This window comes from Podarcis liolepis (assembly GCF_965112155.1).
Source record: "Podarcis liolepis genome assembly, chromosome: 17".
Taxonomy (NCBI): Eukaryota; Metazoa; Chordata; class Lepidosauria; order Squamata; family Lacertidae; genus Podarcis; species Podarcis liolepis.
In genome coordinates, this window is record NC_139571.1 from 43,437,735 (window position 1) to 43,462,077 (window position 24,343).

The window sequence follows — 24,343 nt, forward strand, 5'->3', positions numbered from 1 at the left end:
AAAAAAGTAGGGCTGGCCCACCCATTAGACAAAGTGAGGGAAGTGGGTGGCGCTGTGGTCTAAACCACTGAGCCTCTTGGGCTTGCCAATCAGAAGGTCAGCGGTTTGAATCCCCGCAATGACGGGGTGAGCTCCCGTTGCTCGGTCCCAGCTCCTGCCAAACTAGGAGTTCGAAAGCACGTCAAAGTGCAAGTAGATAAATAGGTACCGCTCCGGCAGGAAGGTAAACGGCGTTTCCATGTGCTCTGCTTTCCATCACATGAACAGGACTTGTTCACTTTTTGAATAAGAAGAATTCTATGTCACAGGGGTCGCAGTCATCAGGATTTGAGAGATGCTTAGGTGGGGCAGGTCCAAAAACAGGTTTGGAAGATGGTTCCCAGACGTCCCTGTTTCCGGGGAGAGTCCCCAGATTCACAAATCAGTCCCCATGCAAAATAAACTGAAGTTGAAAAGTGTCCCCGGATTCATTGGAAAATATCTGGAAAGCTGAGTTTGGAGCCCCTGCTGCTCACCAACGTTGCTGGGACTTTCTCTCCCTGAGATGGGAAGGTCGGGGGGGGGGGGAAACCCAGTAAAAACTGGGGGGGGGAGCAGGGGGGCTTTTTCCTGGGAAAATTGAAAAAAACAGTTTGAAAATTCCACACACATTTTTCCCCTCTTCATTTTTTTCCGGGGGGAAAACGAGGGGGGGGAACTGGCCCCCCCCATGTTTCCAGCCCCCCCCCCCCCGTCGGCCTTCCCATCCCGGCTCAGCGCGCCCTTCTCGGGCCGCCCTCCCCGCGCCGAGGGGCGGGATGGAGGGAAGGGAAGAAAGAAAGAGAGAGAGAGAAGGAGGGAGCCAGCCGCGAGGGGAGGAGCCGCCTTTCCCCTCGGTGTCCGCCTTCCCAGCGCACAGAGGCAGAGGCAGAGGCGCAAGCAAGCGGCCGGGACCCCGCCAAGATGGTGAGGGAGGCCGGAGGGAGGGAGGCGGCGGCGGCCGGGCAAGTTTCGCCCCGTCCTCCTGCGGCGCCGACTAAGCTTCTCTTCTCTTCTCTTCTCTTTCTCTCTTTCCCTCAGTTTCAGCAGCAGCTGTGCCGGAGCCTCGCCGTGGCCGCCCTCCTGGCCGGGACCCTCCTGGGGCTCCGCGACGCCGAGGTAGGAGATGCCCGGAGGGAGGGAGGGAGGGAGAGGCGGCCTTCCTGCCCGGCGCCCCGAGCCCCGTCCGGGGCCCAGAGAGCTGCGCGGGGCGGGGAGGGAAGGAGGGGCGGGCGGGGGGCTTTTCCAGCAAGAAAGAACTTTTTCTTTTTGGGGCCAAGGCGAGTTTCTCCAGAGGCGCCTGGGCTCTCCAACTTCATCCTTTCCAGAAGTCCGTTCAGAAACCAAAGCGTTCCAAAGGCAAGGCGCGCTTTCCCCTAGAAAGGAATGCAAAAGGGACGAATCCGGCCCAGACTCTGGGAAACACCAACCCCTCAAGCAGCAGCTGAGCAGGAATGCTGCTATCTGAGGAGAGCGAGGATCCATGAAATGAAAGCAAGAAAGGAGGTACTTGCAGTCACGCAGTCAATCCATCGGGAGCTGAACTGGGGTCCACACAGTCACAAAAAGAGAGCTGCAGCCAGGAAAACGTGAAATAAATAGCAAAAACAGACAGACCTCCGTGTAAGACTCAAAATGTCAGCATAACGCTCAAAACGGAGCACGTTCGGCTTCTGAAAAAAGTTTGCAAACCGGAACATTTCCTTCCGGCTTTGCAGTGTTTGGGTTCCAAGTTGTTTGAGTCCCAAGGGTATTCAAACTTGAGAACCAGAGGGTACCACTGTAGTTCTGCTTCCATGTGGAAGAGAAGATGGGTTTCCTTTCTTTTAGGAAACAGCTTTTCTTCTTTCCTTTGGGGGGAAGCAATCCTCAGCTTCACGGTGAGGTCCCTTAAGGAGACCTCCTGAGCAAAATGAGGTCTCAAAGGTCTCCACAAGTATTTTCGCTGGGACTCTTCTCTCTTTCAAAAGCCAAACGTTTTGTTTGACCAGGAATGAAGGAATGGTGTCTGAATCCCCAGAGTTGCAGCCTCCCTGAAAATGAGGTCAGAGGCAAAATATTTGATGATTACGGCTGGGAAATGTGGAAGTGATTTAAAGAAAATAAACTCAAGCTGCTGTGGGCTAGCGGGCAAAAAGGACAGAATATGCATTCTGGAGGTCGGAGGGCCCTAGTGGGCTGCCCGCTGCCCCTTTTTTTATAGATTAACTGCAGATGGTGAATTCGGATTTGGACCGGTAACAAAACAGAAATAAAGGCTTTGGGTAAAAGGTACCGAAATATGGCTCCCCAGTTCTAAGCGATGATATTTTCAAGGGCACTGCTACCAAGTTTAGTTTCCTTTGGATAAGAGAAAGCTGGGTACTTAGCTTGTCATTGTAATTTTTGTCCTGTTCGCCCCTGCAAAACAACAACAACATGCAAAATTATTTAAGTGGAGGCAAAAAGGGGCTTCTACTGCAGGGCAATGTATCCCCAAGGATGACCCCTATTGCAGCCTTTCTTCCACTTCCACTCCCCTATCCCCATATTCTACCCCACTCTCAAGTAAAAGCTTCTCCAAGTGCCTGGCTGAATTCCAGCTCCCATTATCCTGGTCACGCTGATGGGAGCCGGAGTCCAGTAACACCTGAAGGGCTGCAACTTCCCCATCCCAGAGCAAAAAGTCAAAGGCAAATAAAAAAGTTTTCACTTGTCACTAGGAAAACTTCAGGCTGGGCACCTGGCAAGGCTCCCTGATGAGAGAACCGAAATGGTCTCCAAAGGGTGTGTTTTAATGTTAATGACAGCTTTTGCAGGATGCTACTGCTGTGCCATCACAGGGAGTAGGAATGAGCCCTGAGTAAGCATAGGATTCCTCCCGAGCTTTGTTCCTTGTCCACCATGCCTCCACCTCTGCCGACTTTTTGTCCTATGTGCTGGCCGTGCTCCACTGGCGTAGGAGTAGAGTCTTCTGCCAGTGGAAGAGGGCTGGAATGCCGGTGTTAATTTTCCCCCATGCGCAGTGCTTGAGTTCACCATGTGCAGAGGACTCGGGAGCGATACTGATCAGGAGGTGTAACTTGAGAATAAGGTCGTTCTCTCTGCAAATGTTGGGATTCCTTAGTGCACTCTTAAGTGTGTCTTGCTGGAGGGAGTTTTTCTTGGCCACACTCTCAGATTAATCCAGCAGTCTGGTCTGCTCCACTGATCACCACAAGCTCCCAAATTGGAGAAATTGTAACGCAGAAATTCCTCTAATGTCTTTGAAAGCAAGCAGCTTTTTCACCACTTGGTTTGAGCTGCTTTTGTGCAAAACCTTTCCAGTATGTAGCCAAGAAAGAATGTGCTACATATTGTGACCTCTTTGGCTGTAATTTGGCAGAAAGGTGCTTAGGAGTCTGGAAAATGTGACAGGTTGCGAGAACTCTTGGCTGTTCCTGAACAGCTCTGGATGCTGTTGTTGGCAAGGGTGGTAATGGCAAGGTGAACAAGAGCGCCTTTGATCAGTAAATTGCTTTATTTGCATAAGAAAAAGGTTTGTAACCAGAAACCATATAATCTTCCTGCCCAAGTAACAGTACATCAGTTTTTCATCACATTCGTAAAATGGTCAAGACCAGGCTCCGGACCTGTCTTACTGAGTGCAGCTATGTCTGCCTGTTCATGCCTTTGCTAAATGGAATTGTCTAATCTGCTCTTAAACAGGAGGTAGCTTTTCTTGTAAAGGAGAAGCTCATGCCACCTTTGTTGGTATTCACTCCCTGGAGCCTTGAGTAGGCAAGCAAACATTGATCAGTGGCTTCAATGCATGGTGTCTGGACCTGGGTGAACAGTGACTGTTTCGGGAAAAGGGTTTGGGAGAAAGAGAGTGGGGCTCTTCAGATGTTCTTGCTTCAACCTCCCTCCGGCTGTGATGGAGACAATACGTCCCCTGGCCCTGTAGGGAGTTGCAGTGGGACTCTGTGTGTGCAGTGACTCTTCTGTGTGGCCAGGCTGTGGTGCTGCAAGGGAGAAAGTCCACATGAAGGCTTGGCTTTCACATCCGTGGTTGGAATGGGGGGGCCTGGCACTCACCAGCAGAGAGCTTTCCAGCTGACCCTTAGGTCTCCGATGTGGAAGAAGCGGATCCCAGCTGCTAAGGGGAGGGAGTATTGCTCCACCAGTACAGTTTGGTCCAGACAAAGTTCTCACATGTATCAGAGAGTTGGTGGAGGGAGAGAGCTCTGCAGTAGTTAAACTTTGCAATATCACATCCTCTTGGAATAAGGAGACAGTTACGAATGCCCTTATCCTGTTGACCAGTCCCCCTGGCAGCTTTTAGAATCGCTCACGCCAAGGAGGTCTCTTCCCTCCAAGGATCCTGTCTGTCCATTTCCCTGGGCTGTGCAAATAACCGCCCAAAGTGGGGGCATGAGCATTAGAAGGGCAGAACAGGAAAAAAATATCTAAATAAATAAATGAAACCGGATAAGCAGGAGCCAAAGTTATATCAACTAACTGACCTCTGTGTCGGCATGCAACTGGGGAAATTCATCTGTAAAGTGTTGTGCAAATTGGTCACAAAAGGCTACTGAGTGGACCAAGGTGTAGCAGGACTTTGGGCTGCTTGAAAAAGCTCCATGGGGCAACTCTGTGCAAATGCAACGGTGGCAGAGAAGTGCTATTTCTTCACAGCCATCACTCCTACAGAGCTCAAACTCATTCCAGGTCAAAAAACATTGCCCCACTTGTTTCAGCAGGCACACATCAGTTAGGAGGTAGTTGTAGCGAACAACTGATGGAGGGACAATGCTGCCATCTAGCTGTTTTTCCAAATCAGTTCTCAGACTCCTCCCACATCCTTCGGTGGTGCTCCACTGCCATCTTTTGGAGCCAGAGTATCCTGAGTATCCACCAGACCAGGGGTCTGCAACCTTTAAGACAAAAAGAGCCACTTGGACCCGTTTCCGAAGAAAAACAACAACTGGGAGCCGCAAAACCATTGCGACATTTAAAGCATGCGTGCCGCTGCCCTCCGATCTGACAGCAGGCGGGAAGGTGACGTTGGGACGGTGCGTGACTAACGCATGCACCGCCCCCATGCGACGTCACAGCCAGTACAGCACCCGCCACAGTGGGGAGTGTTGGGGCGCACAATGCGCCTCCTCCCCTCGCTAGTATCTGCCCCGGAGCCGCGGCAAAGGTGTAAAAGAGCCACGTGTGGCTCCGGAGCCGCGGGTTGCAGACCCCTGCACCAGACCAAAGCAGGGCAGGTATACTGAAGAAGGACGTCAAAAATGCCAGAGTGATCGGTTCTAGCGCTTTTTTTAAAAAAGGAAATGTAAGCTTGCAGCATAGCCTGTGCAGTCCCATTGCCTGTACAGGTGCAGGACGGACACTGCAATTATGAGAGGTTGCCGTGACTAGTCTGCGCCCGAGCAAACGTTTATACATTCTTTGTACACACAGCAGCATATGCCGCTTTGGGCAGGACTTTGCATCACTTCACTTGACCAGGGAGGGCATAGGTGGCCAATACCCAAATCTTATAGATAGTCCCCCTTTCTGGGCTCAGAGCCCAGCACCCCAAGCCCACAGGTAAGGTTAAAGCAAGCCAGTTAGCTTATCTCAAAGCAAGTGAATGCAAACATATATTCATAAACATTAACATTCCTGCATTGCAGCGGGTTGGACTAGATGACTCTAGGGATCCCTTCCAGTTCTACAGTTCTATGATTTTATATACAGCAACTATCAATTAATTGTGGGGCTATCTTGATTACCAAGATGCAGAGCTTCTGGAGCAGTTCGCTCTGGGTTCAACACACTGAGCGAATCTGTAAGTGCCTTAACTTCTCCTAAGTGTGTTAGCAACACACCTTGAATGTGTGTGTGAGAGGGAGTTGTGTGCACACACAGGAATGTGGCTTCCTGTGCATGGAGATGTTCTGCTTTAGTTGCCTCCCTGATCCCTTTTTTGCATTTCAGGGTCATTGTCACTGTTTTGGTCAGAGGGCCAATAGTGTGGCCCTAGTAGTGCTATTTTGATTTTTGACCTGGAATTTTGATCAGCGCGGTGAATAAATTTAGTTTTAAAGATGGTCTTAGGAAGAAATCATAACCACATTTACTTGAGAGGGAGGCCCACTGAACACAGTGGAACATACACCTGAGTAAGCATACTTAGGCATGCATTGTGTTGCATGACACACACCTGCCATTAGCAGTTGTGTGTTTGCTGGTTGAAGTGGTAGATGTCGAACACATGTGAGGTGAGGCTGGATTGCTGGTCTGCTCCTAGTAAAGGTAAAGGGACCCCTGACCATTAGGTCTAATCGTGACCGACTCTGGGGTTGTGGCGCTCATCTCGCTTTATTGGCCAAGAGAGCTGGTGTACAGCTTCCGGGTCATGTGGCCAGCAGGACTAAGCTGCTTCTGGCAAACCAGAGCAGTGCACAGAAATGCCATTTACCTTCCCACCGGAGTGGTACCTATTTATCTACTTGTACTTTGATGTGCTTTCGAACTGCTAAGTTGGCAGGAGCAGGGACTGAGCAATGGGAGCTCACCCCATCACGGGGATTCAAACCACCGACCTTCTGATCGGCAAGTCCTAGGCTCAGTGGTTTAACCCACAGCGCCACCCGTGTCCCTAGCTGGCATTGAATGATATAAGGTCTGATCCTGAAGAGCCAGACTAAGATGGTGCAGCTTCTATGAAGCTCACTGCTGTCTGTCAGGGTTGCAGTGATTATAAAATGGAGGAGAAGCCGTGTAAGCTGCCTTGAGCTCCTTGGAGGAAAGGTAGAATATAATTGTAAAGAATAAGGTGGTTTGGGGCCAGTTTTCTGGGAAGGCTTCAGAAGAACTGAACTGCAAAACATTGAATCATAGAATCCTAGAGTTGGAAGAGACCACAAGGGCCATCGAGTCCAACCCCCTGCCAAGCAGGAAACACCATCAGAGCATTCCTGACATATGGTTGTCAAGCCTCTGCTTAAAGACCTCCAAAGCAGGAGACTCCACCACACTCCTTGGCAGCAAATTCCACTGTCAAACAGCTCTTACTGTCAGGAAGTTCTTCCTAATGTTTAGGTGGAATCTTCTTTCTTGTAGTTTGGATCCATTGCTCCGTGTCCGCTTCTCTGGAGCAGCAGAAAACAACCTTTCTCCCTCCTCTATGTGACATCCTTTTATATATTTGAACATGGCTATCATATCACCCCTTAACCTCCTCTTCTCACATCTGGTGAGGAGGGAAGAAACTCTTCTGCAGAGTGACCTAAGCCTAGGGCAGGTCCTGGCCTGCTGCCTGATCTTCACTTCTGTTTCAAGAGATCTTATATCAGGCTGGAGCGTTTGAGAATATTAAGAATATGTTCTTATGTGACCTTTTACGTAAACAATTCGATGCCTTCAGATTGTACCAAGAGTGGGTTTTTTTAAAAAAAGTCTAGGCATTGAGCTTTAGGTCCTCCTTAAAATGTGCTCTGATTTCCTAAGTTCAGCACATGGAATGGTAGATAACGGAAAGAGTTTTATTTTTTAACTTCTTGGCATTTTAGCATTTTAGTAGAGGCACTGTAAGGGGAGGAAGCTTCCAGCGTTTGATTTTCCATTGTCTTTGTTGCATTCATGTGGTTTCAACTGTCTGGTGCTAGAAAAGTTTCAAAAGCTGCTAAGAGAGGACTAAAAACCTTGCTGTGACTTTCCTTGTACATATTTGCAATATTGCCTTTTAAAGGGCATTCCAATCTTCTGACAGGGTTGGGGAGCTGCATGTTCTGCTGTTCTGGGTTGTGCAGCCAGATCCTTTGGGAGGCGCTTGCTCCTTTGAAACAATGGTCTCAGCCCCGGTGACCACGTAACTCTGGAATGCTCCGATTGGCCAGCCTCCTGGAGACTTGAGGTCTGGCTGAATAGGCAGCGACCTCCTTCCTCCTCCTGGGGGTGTATTTTGCAGTTGGTTTTTGTTAGAAAGTATGAGAGCCAAGAATGCAAGATGTAAGATGGGTGGAGTTTGCGCTTGGCTGGTCTCGGAAAGTGAAGCAGGGTGGGGAAACATTTAAGACAAGCTGGGAAAACGTTGTCAGAGTTGGACATTTTAATACAGAAGCTTTGTGGAGTGCTTGAACTAATAGACTCAAAGCTGTTATTTCCCCTTTGCTCAGACTGTTGTGAAGGGGGTTGGCATTAATGCCAGTCTCCTTGCACTCCAGGTGACAATTGTTGTTGTTGTTTAGTCGTGTCGGACTCTTCGTGACCCCCTGGACCAGAGCAGGCCAGGCCCTCCTGTCTTCCACTGCCCCCCGCAGTTTGGTCAAACTCATGCTGGCACCTTCGAGAACACTGTCCCACCATCTCGTCCTCTGTCGTCCCCTTCTCCTTGGGCCCTCCATCTTTCCCAACACCAGAGTCTTCTCTTCTCCTGAGGTGGCCAAAGTCTTGGAGCCTCAGCTTCAGGATCTGTCCTTCCAGTGAGCACTCAGGGCTGATTTCCTTCAGAATCTTTGATTTTCTTGCAGTCCATGGGACTCTCAAGAGTCTCCTCCAGCACCAGAATTCAAAAGCATCCATTCTTTGGCGATCAGCCTTCTTTATGGTCACAATAACACACACATAACCACAGATGCACAGACCTGGCCCTTCTGTTTTGAGAGATGACTCTGAATCAACAATAAATACTTCCCTGTCTAATTTGAAAAACGCACCTTGGTAGCCTTAATATTTTCTGTGGTTATTCTAGTGCATCTTGGCTTGTGAAATTTTGCTTAGAGAGCAGAGGTTAACTTTTCTGTTTCCTCTGCTTCTCAGACCAGCTTGTGCTAAGGGGTGGGGAAGCTGTGGTTCTCCAGATGTTGTGGGATGGCAACTCCCATTAGCCCCAGCCAGCAGGGCTGACAACATCTGGAGGGCCACCACTGCCCCACCCCGACTAATTGGCTTGTCATGGCCCATCCTCTCCAAGTGGCCTTTTGCCAACAGGAGCTCACAGCCTAGTGCTTTAACTGCTGTGCTTCCCAGTGAATAAGAAAGACACCTGTCAGGGCTGCCTCAGGTCTCAGCTCACAAAAGACCAACGCCAAGTTCTTCTTATATACAAGGATGTTTATTGCAGTTCATTATTGGTTCCACAACCGAGGCGTGCAGCCCCACGTCTGTTACGCTTAGACCGCTGAAGTCCCCTCTGAATCAGTCCCTCCCCTGCACCAGTTTAATAGGCTTACGCTGCTCCACCTCTTCCTCTCTTTCCTTTTCCGCAGGGTCTTCCTGCCCGCTGGGGTTTCGCCCCTCCTGGATTCCCCTGCCGTGGAATCCCCAGACTGCTCTCCCTCCCTCCTGCGGGCTTTGGGACTTGGCTCCTCCTCCGGGCTCCCTGTTCTTCCGCGCGCCTCCACATTTGAACTTGGCGCGCCCGCCCAACCTCTAACCTTCCTTTTGACAGTTACACTACTCCCTTCACTACTCCCCTCCCCTTCCGGGAGGGTGGCTTGCTCCGACCCCCCTTCCCTCTCTGCTGCCGGAGCTGCTTCTCCTGATACACTGGAACCTCCTCCCCCTTCCCTGCACTCTGGCGGGGAGGCTGGTCCAGACGCCCAGCTGCCACTTTGGGATCCCCCACTGGCCCCCTGCTCCTGACACGTCTCCCCTGGGGCTCCCCTTGCCTTGACCACCGGCGCCCCCTTCTGGGAATCCTCTGATTTGCTGGAAAGACTCATGGAATGCCTTTGTCTTTGTCATCCTCTTCCTCGCTGTCCTGCGATTCATCCCCATCACTCTCCATCTCCTGCCTCCCCTGTGCCTCTGTCCCTGAACCCCTGACAACACCCTTTGTTCAATTTTAATTTTGAGAAAGATATGTTAGGACAGCAGCAGATCAGATTGATGGAAAAGCTGCAACATTTAAAGATGTGCATGTAACCACGTAGTTTAGAATCCATTTTCTGGCAAAAGCACTGAGAAGGTGTCAATAACTTTTTGATTGACACCTGCCAGCTAAAGTCAACAAATCACCCACAAAGGCTTGTTCAATCTGCTAGTGATCTGTGGCTCTTCTGATATTTCTGGAACTTTTAAGATCTGTGAGAAGGTTGCAGTTATTGGTTGCTGTTTGTGGTTTTTACCTCTTAAAGTTTTTCTTTCATTGTTGGCCACCCATAACTTTTATTATTGGGCAGGAGATCAATGTAGTAGCTAAATAAAAGACACAGTCTTTATCTGAAGAAGGCTTCTCCCCCCCAAAAAAAACAAACTATTTTTTTCTTTTATGCCTTGCAGGAAGAGCCGATGAGCAAATCTAAAATCTGTGCTAATGTGTTCTGCGGGGCTGGCCGGGAGTGTGCTGTGACAGAGAAGAGTGAGCCCACCTGTCTCTGCATTGAGGTAAGTGAAGTCCTGGGACCGACCGCTGAGATCAAAGGCTGATGTCATCCCAAATGTGGAGAACAAGCATGCCTAGTGGTAGTGACTGATGTGTGCTCCCTCCTGGTTCCTCTGTGGTCCTAGGGATTTTCTGCACAGCCTTCTTGGTTTGTTGCATGTACAGCAGTACCTCGGGTTACATACACCTTGGGTTACAGACGCTTTAGGTTACGGACTCTGCTAACCCGGAAGTAGTACCTTGGGTTAAGAACTTTGCTTCAGGATGAGAACAAAAATCGTGTGGCCCCATTAGCTAAAGTGGTGCTTCAGGTTAAGAATGGACCTCCAGAACGAATTAAGTTCTTAACCCGAGGTACCACTGTATGCTTCTTTTTTGCATCAATGACTCAAATCTTCTCTCAAGGTAATTCTTTCATTGTACAGTGGTACCTCAGGTTACATACACTTCAGGTTACAGACTCCGCTAACCCAGAAATAGTGCTTCAGGTTAAGAACTTTGCTTCAGGATGAGAGCAGAAATCGTGCTCCGGTGGCGCGGCAGCAGCAGGAGGCCCCATTAGCTAAAGTGGTGCTTCAGGTTAAGAACAGTTTCAGGTTAAGTACGGACCTCTGGAACGAATTAAGTACTTAACCTGAGGTATCACTGTAGCAACATCACATTTCCTGAGCACTTAACAGCACATCCTATTATGCTGCTTCCCTCCAAAGCATTTTGGTCTTCTGACTGGTATGTGGAGTATACTTAGCAAACCGTCATAAGCACCTATTTGATGCAGCCTGTGACTGTGATTATCATTATTACTTGTTGTTTCACTAATGTAGGTTTCCCTAAGGTGCATTTGCCTACAGTATATATTGCCCACATTACAGCAGGAAGCGATAGAAGAAGAGGAGGAGGGAGAAGATGTAAATAAGCCCAAATAGGGGGAGACTAATGCTTTCAGTTCAGTAAGTTACACGTAGTGGGGCTTAGTTTTCCATAAAGGATGAGAACTAAAGCAATAAGCCACGGGTTGGCAACCTAAGACCTGGGGGCCGGATCCGGCCCAATCGCCTTCTCAATCTGGCCCGTGGGCGGTCCGGGAATCAGCGTGCTTTTACATGAGTAGAATGTGTGCTTTTATTTAAAATGCATCTCTGGGTTATTTGTGGGGCATAGGAATTTGTTCTTTTTTCCCCAAAATATAGTCCGCCGTCCGCCCCCCCGGTCTGAGGGACAGTGAACCGGCCCCCTGCTGAAAAAGTTTGCTGACCCCTGCAATAAGCTAAAACAGGGATAATCAGTGCTTTTTTTCTTTAAAAAAACGTTTAGGGGTACTCACATTTTTATTCAAGAAAATCACCATTTTATAGTTCAAATCAAGGAAAATAAATATAGTAAATGGACAAAAGTACAAAGATTCACAAAATGTTTAGGGGTATGTGTACCCCTGCGTCCCCCCCAGAAGAAAAGCACTGGGGATGGCTAAAGGCTTTGTGGAAGATTAGAGGAGGGATTTGAAGAATGAGAGGGCGGATGTCTTCTAATCAGGGAAGAAAAACACGCGGCAACAGTGTAGGCATGTGATTTTATCCTGTATGTCACTTGCCCTATTCAGGCCCTCCCTGAATTAGTTTAAGAATTCATGAGCTTTGGGACAAACTCAGACTGTAAAGTTAATCTCATCAAAACCTAGACATGTCTGGATCCTTTGTTTCTGTTTGTTGATGAATTATTTCTTTGTGCGTTGTAACCCTTGATCTGACTACGTTTCCCCACTGTGGTGCCAATCCAAACTGGACCCCACATGTCTATTTGTAGTGGGTGGGGAAGTTCCCACTATTCAGGAAGGGAAATCCTGCACTCGGGCAAACTGTGATTTCTGTAAATTGTAGTTTGGACTTCCCTCTCAAGCCCTCCTAATTTAATTTCCTGTGTGAAACTGCTTCTCTTTATGCCCTGTGTCTCCTTCCATCTTTGGAGCCTAGTTATATTGGATCTGTCATTTTCTTTTTGTTGCTGCTGCAGAGATGCAAGCCTCACAAAAGGCCAGTTTGTGGCAGCAACGGGAAGACATACCTGAACCACTGTGAGCTACATCGTGACGCTTGCCTCACTGGCTCCAAAATTCAGGTGGACTATGATGGTCACTGCAAAGGTAAGTCGGATCCTTGGGGCTGGGGTACCCCTGGAACAGCTACTACTCCAGGAAGTCCTGGGTTAGAGGACATTCGAATTCAATTCTGGGAATTCTGGCACCAGATAACCATTTTGGTTTTTCAAAGGCACATGACTTAATGTGCCACAACATTCCCTGCCGGTTTCCACTGAATATTGCTGCTAAAGAGTGTGTTGGATCCTGTATACCTGAAGGAGCGTCTCCACCCCCATCGTTCAGCCTGGACACTAAGGTCCAGCTCCGAGGGCCTTCTGGCGGTTCCCTCATTGCGAGAAGTGAGGTTACAGGGAACCAGGCAGAGGGCCTTCTCTGTAGTGGCACCCGCCCTGTGGAACATCCTCCCTTCAGATGTGAAGTAAATAAGCAGCTATCCTATCTTTAAAAGACATCTGAAGGCAGCCCTGTTCAGGGAAGCTTTTAATATTTAACGCTGTACTGTTTTTAACACTTGATTGGGAGCCGCCCAGAGTGGCTGGGGAAACTCAGCCAGATGGGCGGGGTATAAATAATAAATTATTATAATAATATTATTATTATTGGATGGCCCCAGAAGTGAGGGCAACAAAGCAAGGAGCCGGTTGTCACTGTGACATAAGACCTTTGGTCCAGCCCATTGCAGTGCAGCCCTGACTGTGGCGCACTACAGTGAAAACACATCGCTCTCTGGTCTTGTGAGACAGAATAGTAACAAGGAAATAGAGGAAGATATGGGAAGTAATGTCAATAGTAGGTGGGATTTACAATCTGTAGTCAGCCATACCAGGGATGATTTGCCTGGAGCTTGGCTGAGTGTTTTGTGGCCGAACTCGGGTGAAAGTAGGAGCCCTAGATGAACAGCTGTATGTGCTACTGAGTCCTGCCACATGAACCTTCCTTGCAATACTGTAAGGGACAAGCTGTTCGTTTACAATACTTATATTTCCACCTGACCTCCATTGCAGCTGACAGCAAATGGGAAAACATCATCATCACCATCATGTTCCAGAATCAAAAGTTGGGCAATACTTTTAATGGGCGTCAACCAAAATGTCAAGAAAAGGATGTTAAACTTTTGAGTAGTTTCCTCAAGGGTTGCCAGTGCTGTGCCATGTGAGCACCATTGCACTTGAAAATGCCTTCATTGATTCCTCTAGGCAAGACACCCAGACTCTGAACTAGGGCGGTGGGTGGGTGGGGGGAAGCCCTATTGCACACGGAAAAATTAATTGAATTGATGGGATGGGTTAGTTGAATACTGCCCCCCACCCCCAGCAATGTCTGGGGGAGATATGAGCTGTACTTCAGGAAAACCATAGACCATTACAGTACCTTCAACCTGAAGTTTTCTTATTTCTTTCTGTAAATAGAGAAGAAACCTGAGAACTCCGCTGCAAGTCCAGGTAAATATGCCTTTGCCTGAGCTGTGCAGTCTGTGGGCTGTTCCTCATGTTTGTTGTTTAGTCATTTAGTCGTGTCCGCCTCTTCGTGACCCCCTGGACCAGAGCACGCCAGGCACTTCTGTCTTCCACTGCATCCCGCAGTTTGGTCAAACTCATGCTGGTAGCTTCAAGAACACTGTCCCACCATCTCGTCCTCTGTTGTCCCCTTCTTCTTGTTCCTCATGTTACATTTGTTCAATATAGGTCAAAGGGAAAGTGTCCGAATGCCCTTCAAGTGCAGATTCTGTCTGAAAAAGTGTTAAGCTACGTTCTATGTCTTGAGCTGCAGTATTTACTTCATGTTCAAAATTCAAGGATAAGGGAATTTGTGCCTCTCCCCCACCCCACCCCATTTACCTTTTCTTTTCTGTTTTTAGACTCAGTTCAGTTGTAGATGGCTACTGTGCCTCACCAGGCTGGTAATAAAAAACAATAACGGAAATGTGCCAAGTAGAATATGAAAAATGAAGCCTAGCTGGTTGACTGAGGATCAGTGGATAACGGCAAAAGAGATTTTGCCTTCTGTCTGCTCCTGAACTGTCACCTTTAATATTCTGGATTGAAGAAATAAAACATAGAATTTATTTTGTTCATCTTGCCCATTGAAAATAGCACTGTGCATAATTGGTGGTAGTTTCTCATGTGCCTCAACAGCAGAGGAAAATAAACATGGCCTATCACTCCATAAGCTGGGAGTCTGCTGATTTCTGATCCATTTTCCACTTGAGATGAAGAGACGTTGCGTCGCTTCTTGCCTGCCATCTAGCTGTCTCCCCCACTTTCTGACATTCCTGGTCCAACTCTCCCCTCTTCTTGTCACTCAATAGTTGTCTGTTACCAGACTGACCGGGATGAACTCCGGCGTCGTGTCATCCAGTGGCTTGAGACTGAGATCATTCCTGACGGCTGGTTCTCCAAAGGCAACAACTACACTGAAATCCTAGACAAGTACTTCAAGGTACAGATGGCAGGAGAAGAAAAATAGAAATGGTGAACTGATGGGAGAGGCGGTTAGAGATTTGCTTCATAGTATTAGTGCGAACTTTCCTGAATCACTAATTTGTTTGGCAAACTAGCTTGTGAATATTCTACATTCTCACCTCTGCCTTTAGCCTTCACTTGCTTTTCTATACTTACAAAAGAGATGTGATCAGATTATAGGCTTCTATAATAAACCCTCCATTAGATCTTCTAGCAGCCTTCAATCACGATGGTAAATGAATGAGAAATCGTCAGGTAAGCACATGGCTAATTCAGAAGACAAAACAGCTTTGTGAGAGTCACTATCACCATATTATATATTATTCTGGCCTGTATATTCATGTTGGATAAACTGTTTTCTCAACAAAACAATTATGCCTGATTTGCAGATAAATGTGCAAGACTTAGCTTAATACTCTCAGACAACAGCGGGCCCTGGGGGGGTGGTGGAACTGTGTCAAGTATAATTCAGTCTCCCACACAATCTAAAAATAACAAACAGTGTTGGGACCCTTTCAATAAGACAGAAAATTAAGCAGCTTACTATGGAAAAAAACTGTACAGGTCTGAGGCAGCGAAGTCAAGCTAATCAGATTTGGGAGAGAATTTTTCCCCCACTGCACATATGGCTTTCATTCATTCAGACCTAAACATAAGCAAGTTGTATCCAGCCAGTCATCCCCCTAAAAGGAAAGCGTCAAGCTGTAGTCTCTAAACTTCAGTGGCCAGCAGGGGTGCCAACTTGAATAAAATATTGTGAGTGCCCAGGGAAGTCCCGCCCTGCACAATCAACCACGTGGCGCAGTGCACACATCCCATTTGTATGGGAATGCCCATCAACTTTTTGGAGGGCCAGCCTCCCTCAAATATTTTATTGTGGGGTCCGAAGCCCCTACAGCCCCCTAGGAATTGACTCCTCTGGTGGCCAGTATGGCCATATAATACTTCGTATGCTGTCTCAGTTACAGTTGAGGTGATTAAGGTACTTGACAAATAAAGATCAGGCAGCAGGGGGTGGCGAATGGTGAGACTGTGCCACTCACCTGACTGCTGTTTGGCTAAGTCGCTCCAGTGTAGCCAGGTGGGGAAAGGGAGCAATGTGATGGTAGCTGGATTGCCAGAGACCAGACTGAGGATTACAGCTCTGAAGAGGAATGGCAGGAACCTTCCCCTCTTCCTGCTCCTTACCAGGATCCTGAAGCTGCTCAGGAGCAGTGGAGCAATATAGATTTAGAGAATTGGTTTGCTGAGGGACATAGTTCAGAAAACAACAGCTGGGAAGAGCTGAGTGAGGAACAGCTAGAAGAAGCAGAACAGAAAAAGAGAGAACTGACTCCCCTTCGCTAGAGAGGGTCCAGCCTATCTTTCCAAGGGCAGGGAGAGCAGGTAAGGTTGCTATGCGGGGGGCTCAGTGGTTGCGAGATCAGGTTGCAAGAAAGGGAAGTGACGATGACTCAGGGGGAAGGAGGAGGAAAACTTAATTGGGAGCACCTCCGCTCTGAGAATGGCTGCTGTGTTCTTTTGCAGTGATCATTAAACACTCTTAAACTGGTAAGAGACTCTAATCGCTTTGTTCTGCTGATGCACGGCCAAAGGTGCATCTCTGAAGCATGACACGAATGCTCACAGAACAAACACACTGATGGAGTCAGTCCAGTGTTCCTCCTAGTGCGCTGACACCACACTAGCCTTGCCACCACTATCCTCCTCCCCCTCTGCAGTGATTCACCTGCATGGAAGTCAGGTGAGCCACACAGCCCCTCCATGTCATCCACTGCTACATTCAAGTGAACAAGTGGTGGAAGTTGTGAAAGGAAATAGCTAATGGTCCACGGAAGCAGCGCTGTTGTTTTCAGCCTCTCTTTCATGCTGCTTTGTAGAATTTCGACGATGGGGATTCTCGCCTGGATTCCAGTGAGTTCCTGAAGTTTGTGGAACAAAATGAGACAGCGGTCAACATCACCACCTATGTGAATCAAGAGACCAACAAGTTGCTCAGGTAGCTTGGGGCAGAAATTAAAGCGAATGAGATTCAAACTACAAACGGCACTTAGGTTCGTGATTCTTTCCCCTGATCAAATTGGGACCCGTTCCAGATCTAATTCGGCCCACGGTCCACCCCTCCTTTACAGGAACACAAGCAAAAACAGTGCACTGTTAGCTTCTACATATCACAGGGTGGTTCTAGTCATGATCTGGAATCCTGCTGATTCAAACAGTAGACCAATCTGTCAGAAAGCTCCCGTTCTTGGCCTTTGCCGGGCAAAAAACCTTGTCACCTATGCTTTGCAAGCAGCAAGACTAATGACCAAGTATTTGAACCTAACCCTACATTCCTGTTCTTCTGCATTTGCCTGTAAAAGTGTTTAGTAACTGCCAGTGATGATTGTGGAACTTGTCAAGTTACCTGAGAAAGAATAGTTGCTCATGTTTAGACCATAGGAAGAAACAGCAGCCATTGAATGCCGATAATCTGGTGGGCTGCTTCACATGTTCAGAAAATCCAAGTGAAACGATTTGGCAACATTTCATTGTAAACATGTTAGCCTTTCCTGCTTTGCTGCTTTGCTGTCTTCTAGGCTGATGCTTGTGTTTTTTGTGTTCCTTGCAGGGGACTCTGCGTCGATGCCCTCATTGAGCTCTCTGATGAGAATGCTGACTGGAAGCTTAGCTTCAATGAATTTCTGAAATGCCTCAATCCAGCCTTCAACCCACCAGAAAAAAGTAGGAACGCCTTGTCTGCACAGAGAGAGACTGAGGTTCCTAAAAGAGTAGAAGGAGCAGAGAGACTGAGGGCTGGAATTGTGTCTCCAAAACCAGCCAGTGTCTTATCAACCTGTCTCTGATTAGTCATTAATATTTAGTCTGCTCTATCATTATCCATATGTTATAAGCCACATATCACACTAAGCCACAGGTTTCATATACAGTGGTACCTCGGGTTACAGACTCCACTAACCCAGAAGTAATACCTCAGGTTAAGAACTTTACCTTAGGTTGAGAACAGAAATTGCACGCCAGTGTTGCGGTGGCAGCGGGAGGCCCCATTAGCTAAAGTGGTACCGCAGATTAAGGACGGTTTCAGGTTAAGAACGGACCTCTGGAATGAATTAAGTTCGTAACCAGAGGTACCACTGTATATTGAGACAATATTCCATTCTCTGTGATCTTTCTAGAATGTGCCCTGGAAGATGAAACCTATGAGGATGGAGCCGAGACCCAGGTGGAGTGTAACCGTTGTGTCTGTGCCTGTGGGAATTGGGTGTGTACTGCCATGACCTGTGAAGGTATGTCAACCAAGGAAATCTTGAACAAAAAAATTCCTTCCAGTAGCACCTTAAAGACCAACTAAGTTAGTTCTTGGTATGAGCTTTCGTGTGCATGCACACTTCTTCAGATACACTGAAACAGAAGTTGCCAGATCCTTCTATATAGTGAGAAGGTGGGGAGGGGTATTACTCAGAAGGGTGGTGGGAATGGGAGATTGGCAGATAGCTGAGATGAGCCTGTTGACGACTCTTAACGACTGCAATAGGTCTTACAGGAAAAGGCAAGGGGTGAGGATAATTTTAGAACAATCTGTCTTCCTCAGAGGAAAGAAATGTGATGTCTGGACCGTTGGCTTTTTGCTCTAAGTACTTGAATGCAGAAGGAGTTCCAGATCGAAATCCCATGAACCAGCCTTGGTCTGGGACCAGTTATTTTATAACCTGGAAATTGGAAAATGTTGTTTTCGTGATAGAAGAGACCCTTCTCCCACTACCCAATATACTCCCAATGTACTATTCTGGTCACTTCAGTTCTGGGGACTACTTGGGCATTAATTATTTGAAGGCATCAAAGGACCATGGGAATTGGTTCAAAATGGAGTACATTCGTACCTTGGAAGTCGAATGGAATCCATTCCAGAAGTCCGTTTGACTTCCAAAACGTTCGGAAACCGAAGCACGGCTTCTGATTGGCTGCAGGAAGCTCTTGCAGCCAATTTGAAGCCCCATCAGACATTAGGCTTCCAAAAATAGTTTGCAAACCGGAACATTCACTTCTGGGTTTGCGGCTTTTGGGAGCCAAAATGTTAGAGAACTAAGCTGTTTGAAAACCAAGGTACGACTGTATAAAAACCTGTTCCTCTTTTACCCAAGGAACCCTCCTGCAAAATTAGGTTACACTATCTTAGGAGATGGGACACGGGTGGAGCTGTGGGTTAGACCACAGAGCCTAGGGCTTGCCGATCAGAAGGTCGGCGGTTTGAATCTCTGCGACGGGGTGAGCTCCCGTTGCTCGGTCCCAGCTCCTGCCAACCTAGCAGTTTGAAAGCACATCAAAGTGCAAGTAGATAAATAGGTACCACTCCGGCGGGAAGGTAAACAGCATTTCCGTGCGCTGCTCTGGTTCACCAGAAGCGGCTTAGTCATGCTGGCCACATGACCCAGAAGCTGTACGCTGGCTCCCTCAGCCAATAAAGCGAGATGAGCACCGCAACCCCAGAGTCGGTCACGACTGGACCAATGGTCAGGGGTCCCTTTACCTTTACTATCCTAGGAGATGAAAACCTGTTCCTCTTTTACCCCAGGAACCCTCATGCACAATTAGGTTACGCTATCTTAGGAGGAGCCCCAATGCACAGCAAACAGATAAACAAGCAGCTTTCCAAATATATAGGGCATGTAAACATGACTCTTAGATTGTAATTTGTATCAAAAGAAAGTTCTGAAAAGCCAAATGTCAGCTTAGCACTGCCAGTTGGAAACTAGGGAGAGCGACGGAATTTTGGTGGAATGGGGTGAGTGGAAAGACCGATCCCACGGTCTACTCCACATAGAAATAGAAATGTCCGATAGAAAAATGTCCACCCTTCCCTGAGTGGAAAACACTAATATGGCAACACTAATAACTTAGGTGAGCTAAAGAGGAGAGGCTGTTTGCTCTTTTGTTCTGCCCTTTCATAACAACCACAGGTGCATTTGGTTTGACTCTGGTTTTGTTTGTTACATTAAATTCTTGATCTTGACCTGTGACCTTGCCTGTACCCCCAGGGTGGTCCATTTCCCCAAGGCTGCCCATGGCAGATGAAGGCCCAGGGTGCAAGGCAGTTCCTTTTGAGCTAGAGGCCACCATGTCTTGTGAGAAAGGAGAAAGCTCCTGAGAAACTTTGCTGTTCACAGCCATGCATGTGACTGAAGGAGGTGGGAGCTCGTGCCTTTGTTCAGCCAAAGCTGAGGAGGACATGGGGGAATTTAAACCACTTGCCCTCTAGATCTAAGGCCAGGAGAGCAAGTGGGAAGCTTGAAGAACTGAACAGGCAGGATAAATAGCAGGTGCTGCAATGCTGATGGCCAGGAGGGGGCACACAAAGCGACAATAAACTCTAATCTAATTAGAAAATCAGCACCGCACTGTTGCCCTTGATCAGCTTAAAATTTGCATTTATTCAGCTGCCCAAACCCCAGCTCCTTTTTGATGGCATCTTATTATTATGCAAGGAGAGTCCCTTTTATTATGTTTCCTCTTACTAATCCCTTTATAAGGGGGAGAACTCCAGCTCTTTTATGTTTTAGTCTTGTAACCGTTCCTTCTGCCTCTCTTTGAATCTCACTACATAAAACTGAATCTCAGGCATAAAACTGATTATCTGCCTTCCCTTCATCATGTACTTTTACCTCTCAGTCTTTGACTGACCCATTCAATTTTCTCACTAACTGCTGCTGAAAAAGGCTGGTCTAACAGGATGACAGGCTGCCATGATGAGCTCATGAGCGAGAATTTTAAGTGGCTGCACCAAGTAGTAAGCAATTGCACCAAGTGGCAAACGGGGTCTAGTAGCATGCTACTGTTTTACCTGAAGATTGTCCCAAGCTTGGGGAGGTTGTGTGAATGGTTGCAAGATACTTACCAAGGGGGTGGGGATGAGGGAAGAGAATGAGATGAATTGGTTTCATCATTAGTTCTTGGGTACATTAAGGAAGTTCATTTCCGTATTCTTGCTGCTTACCCCAGGGTTCTGCAGCTCCTGCAAAGACCACGAGTGGGCAGCTGGCATTGGGTTTTTGCAAAGGTTACACTAATTTGGTGTGTCTATGAATTTCACCAGGAACATCTCTATGATAGGATATGTATGGAGATATTTCTAAGCCTGCTTCTTTCTCCTTGCTAGTATTCAACCTCAGTGGTTTCTGTCTTCTGGTCAACAAAGCCAACACTTTGTGTTAAATTTGATGTGGTGGTAGAATTTGCTCTGATTCTGTGACAGTTGTGTAATCCACTTATCCTTGTAGGCAAGAACCAAAAAGTGCCTTCTGAAGGGCAGCAGCCTGAAGATAAGATGACTGAAGAAGAACTGGCCAGATATGTTCAGGAGCTGCAAAAGCACCAGGTTGGAAGGGGACTGTAGAGATTTCTTTGCCTTACAAACATGCTGGCTATATATTTATTTCTATAGGTCTTTCTGCTGAACGGCTATAAGATTCTGTACCTATTGGAGGCTGCTGAGAATAACTAGGGATACAACAGAACTCATGCCAGTTTTGTTTTAGTGACTTGCCTGGTCACCAAAGTCAAGAAGGAATTTTATGCAGGCAAATGGACAGAACCCCTTGCCCGGAGCCTGGGTCCGCACTAGAGCTTTAACACATACACGAATCACTGTTAACATGTGTACATTTGTGCACCTTTGTCCACACATAAGCACTTCCGGTTTTATGCCTCCAAAATCCATTTTGATGTATCTTGTCAACACTAGTGGGCAGTGTTTGATGGAATGTATTTGTGTTGTGTTTTATAATTATAATTATTAATACTACTACTACTATTATTTATTAAATTTGTATACCGTCCTTCACCTGAAGATCACAAGGCATTTCACAATATAAAAAAGAGAACACAAAACACATAATAAAACAAAAACAAGAACAAACCAATATTTCACAAACACATTTAAATGGCCGTTGAATGTTCAGTCAGCCTAAGCCTAAGAGAAACATTTTCACCTGGTGCCTAAATATATGTAATGAAGGTGCCCGGGGAGCCTCTCTGGGGAGAGCATCCCACAAATCAAGTGGCCCTGAGTTACTAGTGTTACAAGAGAGATGAAAACTTCCCTCAAGGGGGCCTTTGCAGATGGTTCATTGTTGTTGTTTAGTCGTTTAGTTGTGTCCGCCTCTTTGTGACCCCCTGGACCAGAGCACACCAGGCCCTCCTGTCTTCCACTGCCTCCCGCAGTTTGGTCAGACTCATGTTGGCAGCTTCGAGAACACTATCCAACCATCTCATTCTCCATTGTCCCCTTCTCCTTGGGCCCTCCATCTTTCCCAGCATCAGGGTCTTTTCCAGGGAGTCTTCTCTTCTCATGAGGTGGCCAAAGTCTTGGAGCCTCAGCTTCAGGATCTGTCCTTCCAGGGAGCACTCAGGGCTGATTTCCTTAAGAATGGATCAGTTAGATGGTTCATAGTTAAGCAGAAAAAGGTTGCTGACCCCTGACATAGATAAATACTCAAATCAGAAGTGTGATTCTGGGTCCTAATACAACAGTTCTGGAACGGAAACATTTTGAAAATTTGTTCCAGCTCCCTATTTAGCATGTTTTCATCCCAGACAGATCTTAGTGGGGTGGGGGAAGAACTGTGTCCTGTTGTTAATATAAGAACTGAGTGTATAAAGTGGACCAGATAAGTAGGTTTTTCTTTCTGTGGGCCCCCTATCCTGGCACCAGCTGGTGAAATCACAGTGCAAGCGTTAGATTTCTCTCCTTTTCCTTTCCAGGAGACATCTGAGAAGACCAAGCGAACGGCCACCAAAGAGATGTAAGCGAAGCGCGCAAGTGGAAGATGCCCGAAGCCGGTGTGTGTCGCCTGACTCACCCACCCGTCTTCCTTCAGTGCTGATTTCAATATGCAAATGTGTGTAGGACTTGTTGCCCAGTCACAGATATTTACATTGTATAGCAATGGGGGAGGGGCAAAGAAAAAAATAGGTTCTTTTAAAATTTAAGAGAAACCCCTCTGTATCATGGTTGGGTTTTTTTTTACAATGAGGAAAGGAACTGAACTGAGGGCATTAGTGAGGACCACAAATAATTCCAGCTCTGGCACTTAGGGCGTAGCATCCCTGAGACCTGAGCTCCTATCCTGTGTGGGATCTTGCTGCCTCTCGTGAGTTTTGCTGACAGCCTAAAAGCTACTACCATAACTGCAGGGACTTGGAAAGGAAGTGCCTATGGCGAAGCATATATTCCATGGGATATTGCTATGCCTCACGATCTTGATAACTGGCTTTTCTGTTTTCACACATGAACAACTTTCACCCCGTCTTCCCTTTCCTGTCCATACTCTGCTCCCAAAGAGTATCTGGCCGTTCAGACTGGTTTACTGTGCCTGTGTAAGGGGGTTCCTGGTGAACACAGTCCAAATCTCTGCCAGAAGCCAGATAGCCCACTGCATTGAGTTCCAAAGTGACCTCATTTTCTTCCCCTCTCTCTTTGCAAAGGTGCTACAGTATATTTTCTTATCACACTCTTACACTGATTCTTTTTTTTAAGTAATGACTTTTAACTGAGCTTTTTGTATCTTTGATTTATAGATATTGTTTATAGTTACTGAATAATGCTGTACTTCTGGTTCGTGCTTTGTATTATAGCTGCATGTATCAAATAAGTCAAATCCGTGCAGCGCACAGAGGGCCTCAGAGCATACGGGGCCCTTCTGGATTTGATATTTCAGCATCCTTTATGGTAAAGAGCCTTCGTTCGTGCGTGAATAGAGCTGGGTGGGGTTTTCAAAGGAGACCCTGTCTCCCACAGGGTCAATTCTTCAAGGAAGGGGAGAGGGAGAATTATTCGCTTCAGGAAGAATTGAAGGCCAATCCTGTTACATTAAATGGAAGGAAATATTATGTCGGGCAAACACGTATAAGTTCTCCTCATGCTATGGAAGCAATTTTGGAACTGCAGTCACTAAGATGTGTAAGTTCCTGGTGCTTCTTTACTTAGGGACTGGTTCTGTGACTCTTGCACAGCTGGGGTATCCAAGCAGGTTGCTGACCTGAGTGCTGACACAACTTTTTCCATGCAGTGAAAGGAAAGAACCTCCAGCAAAGGAGGGAAGGAAAACACCAAGTAAAGGAAGGAGAATATGCAAACCCATCAATACATTGCATTTGTTGGTGTGATGCCAGAGACTGTTCCATGCTATTTAGGAATTTTGGCAATAAAATCAGGGGACTCAATCTCCCCACAGTGGTATAGTAAACCTCAGGAGCATTGTTGTTTGTGCATATCTTTGAAGAGAAAACTGTATCCTAGATTGAAATGTCAAGTCCTACTGAATAGCCCCAATCTTTGGGAATATGTCCAAAAGTAATTTCCCCCATGTCGTTCCTCCCTGATGTAAATCTCCCACAACTGCTATTTGAATCAGTAGTGAAAACTTC

General features: G+C 47.1%; 1 protein-coding gene across 1 annotated transcript; it reads left to right on the forward strand.

The window, feature by feature from the left end:
* Positions 1 to 835: 835 nt before the first annotated feature.
* On the forward strand, positions 836 to 24,162 carry FSTL1 (follistatin like 1). Its single transcript, XM_083481953.1, has 11 exons — positions 836 to 945; positions 1,060 to 1,137; positions 10,258 to 10,362; positions 12,371 to 12,500; positions 13,868 to 13,900; positions 14,767 to 14,897; positions 16,801 to 16,919; positions 17,532 to 17,644; positions 18,097 to 18,207; positions 21,196 to 21,293; positions 22,679 to 24,162. The coding sequence occupies exons 1-11, from the start codon at positions 943 to 945 to the stop codon at positions 22,721 to 22,723; spliced, it is 966 nt and encodes a 321-aa protein (XP_083338079.1). The 5' UTR covers positions 836 to 942; the 3' UTR covers positions 22,724 to 24,162.
* The last annotated feature ends 181 nt before the right edge of the window (positions 24,163 to 24,343 follow it).

What these genes read in the sequence shown, in the direction of transcription:
- FSTL1 (XM_083481953.1), top strand. An exon ending in CTATGATGGTCACTGCAAAG is followed by an intron (nt 12,501 to 13,867) that starts GTAAGTCGGATC and finishes TTCTGTAAATAG; the next exon opens with AGAAGAAACCTGAGAACTCC. An exon ending in TACTGCCATGACCTGTGAAG is followed by an intron (nt 18,208 to 21,195) that starts GTATGTCAACCA and finishes TTATCCTTGTAG; the next exon opens with GCAAGAACCAAAAAGTGCCT.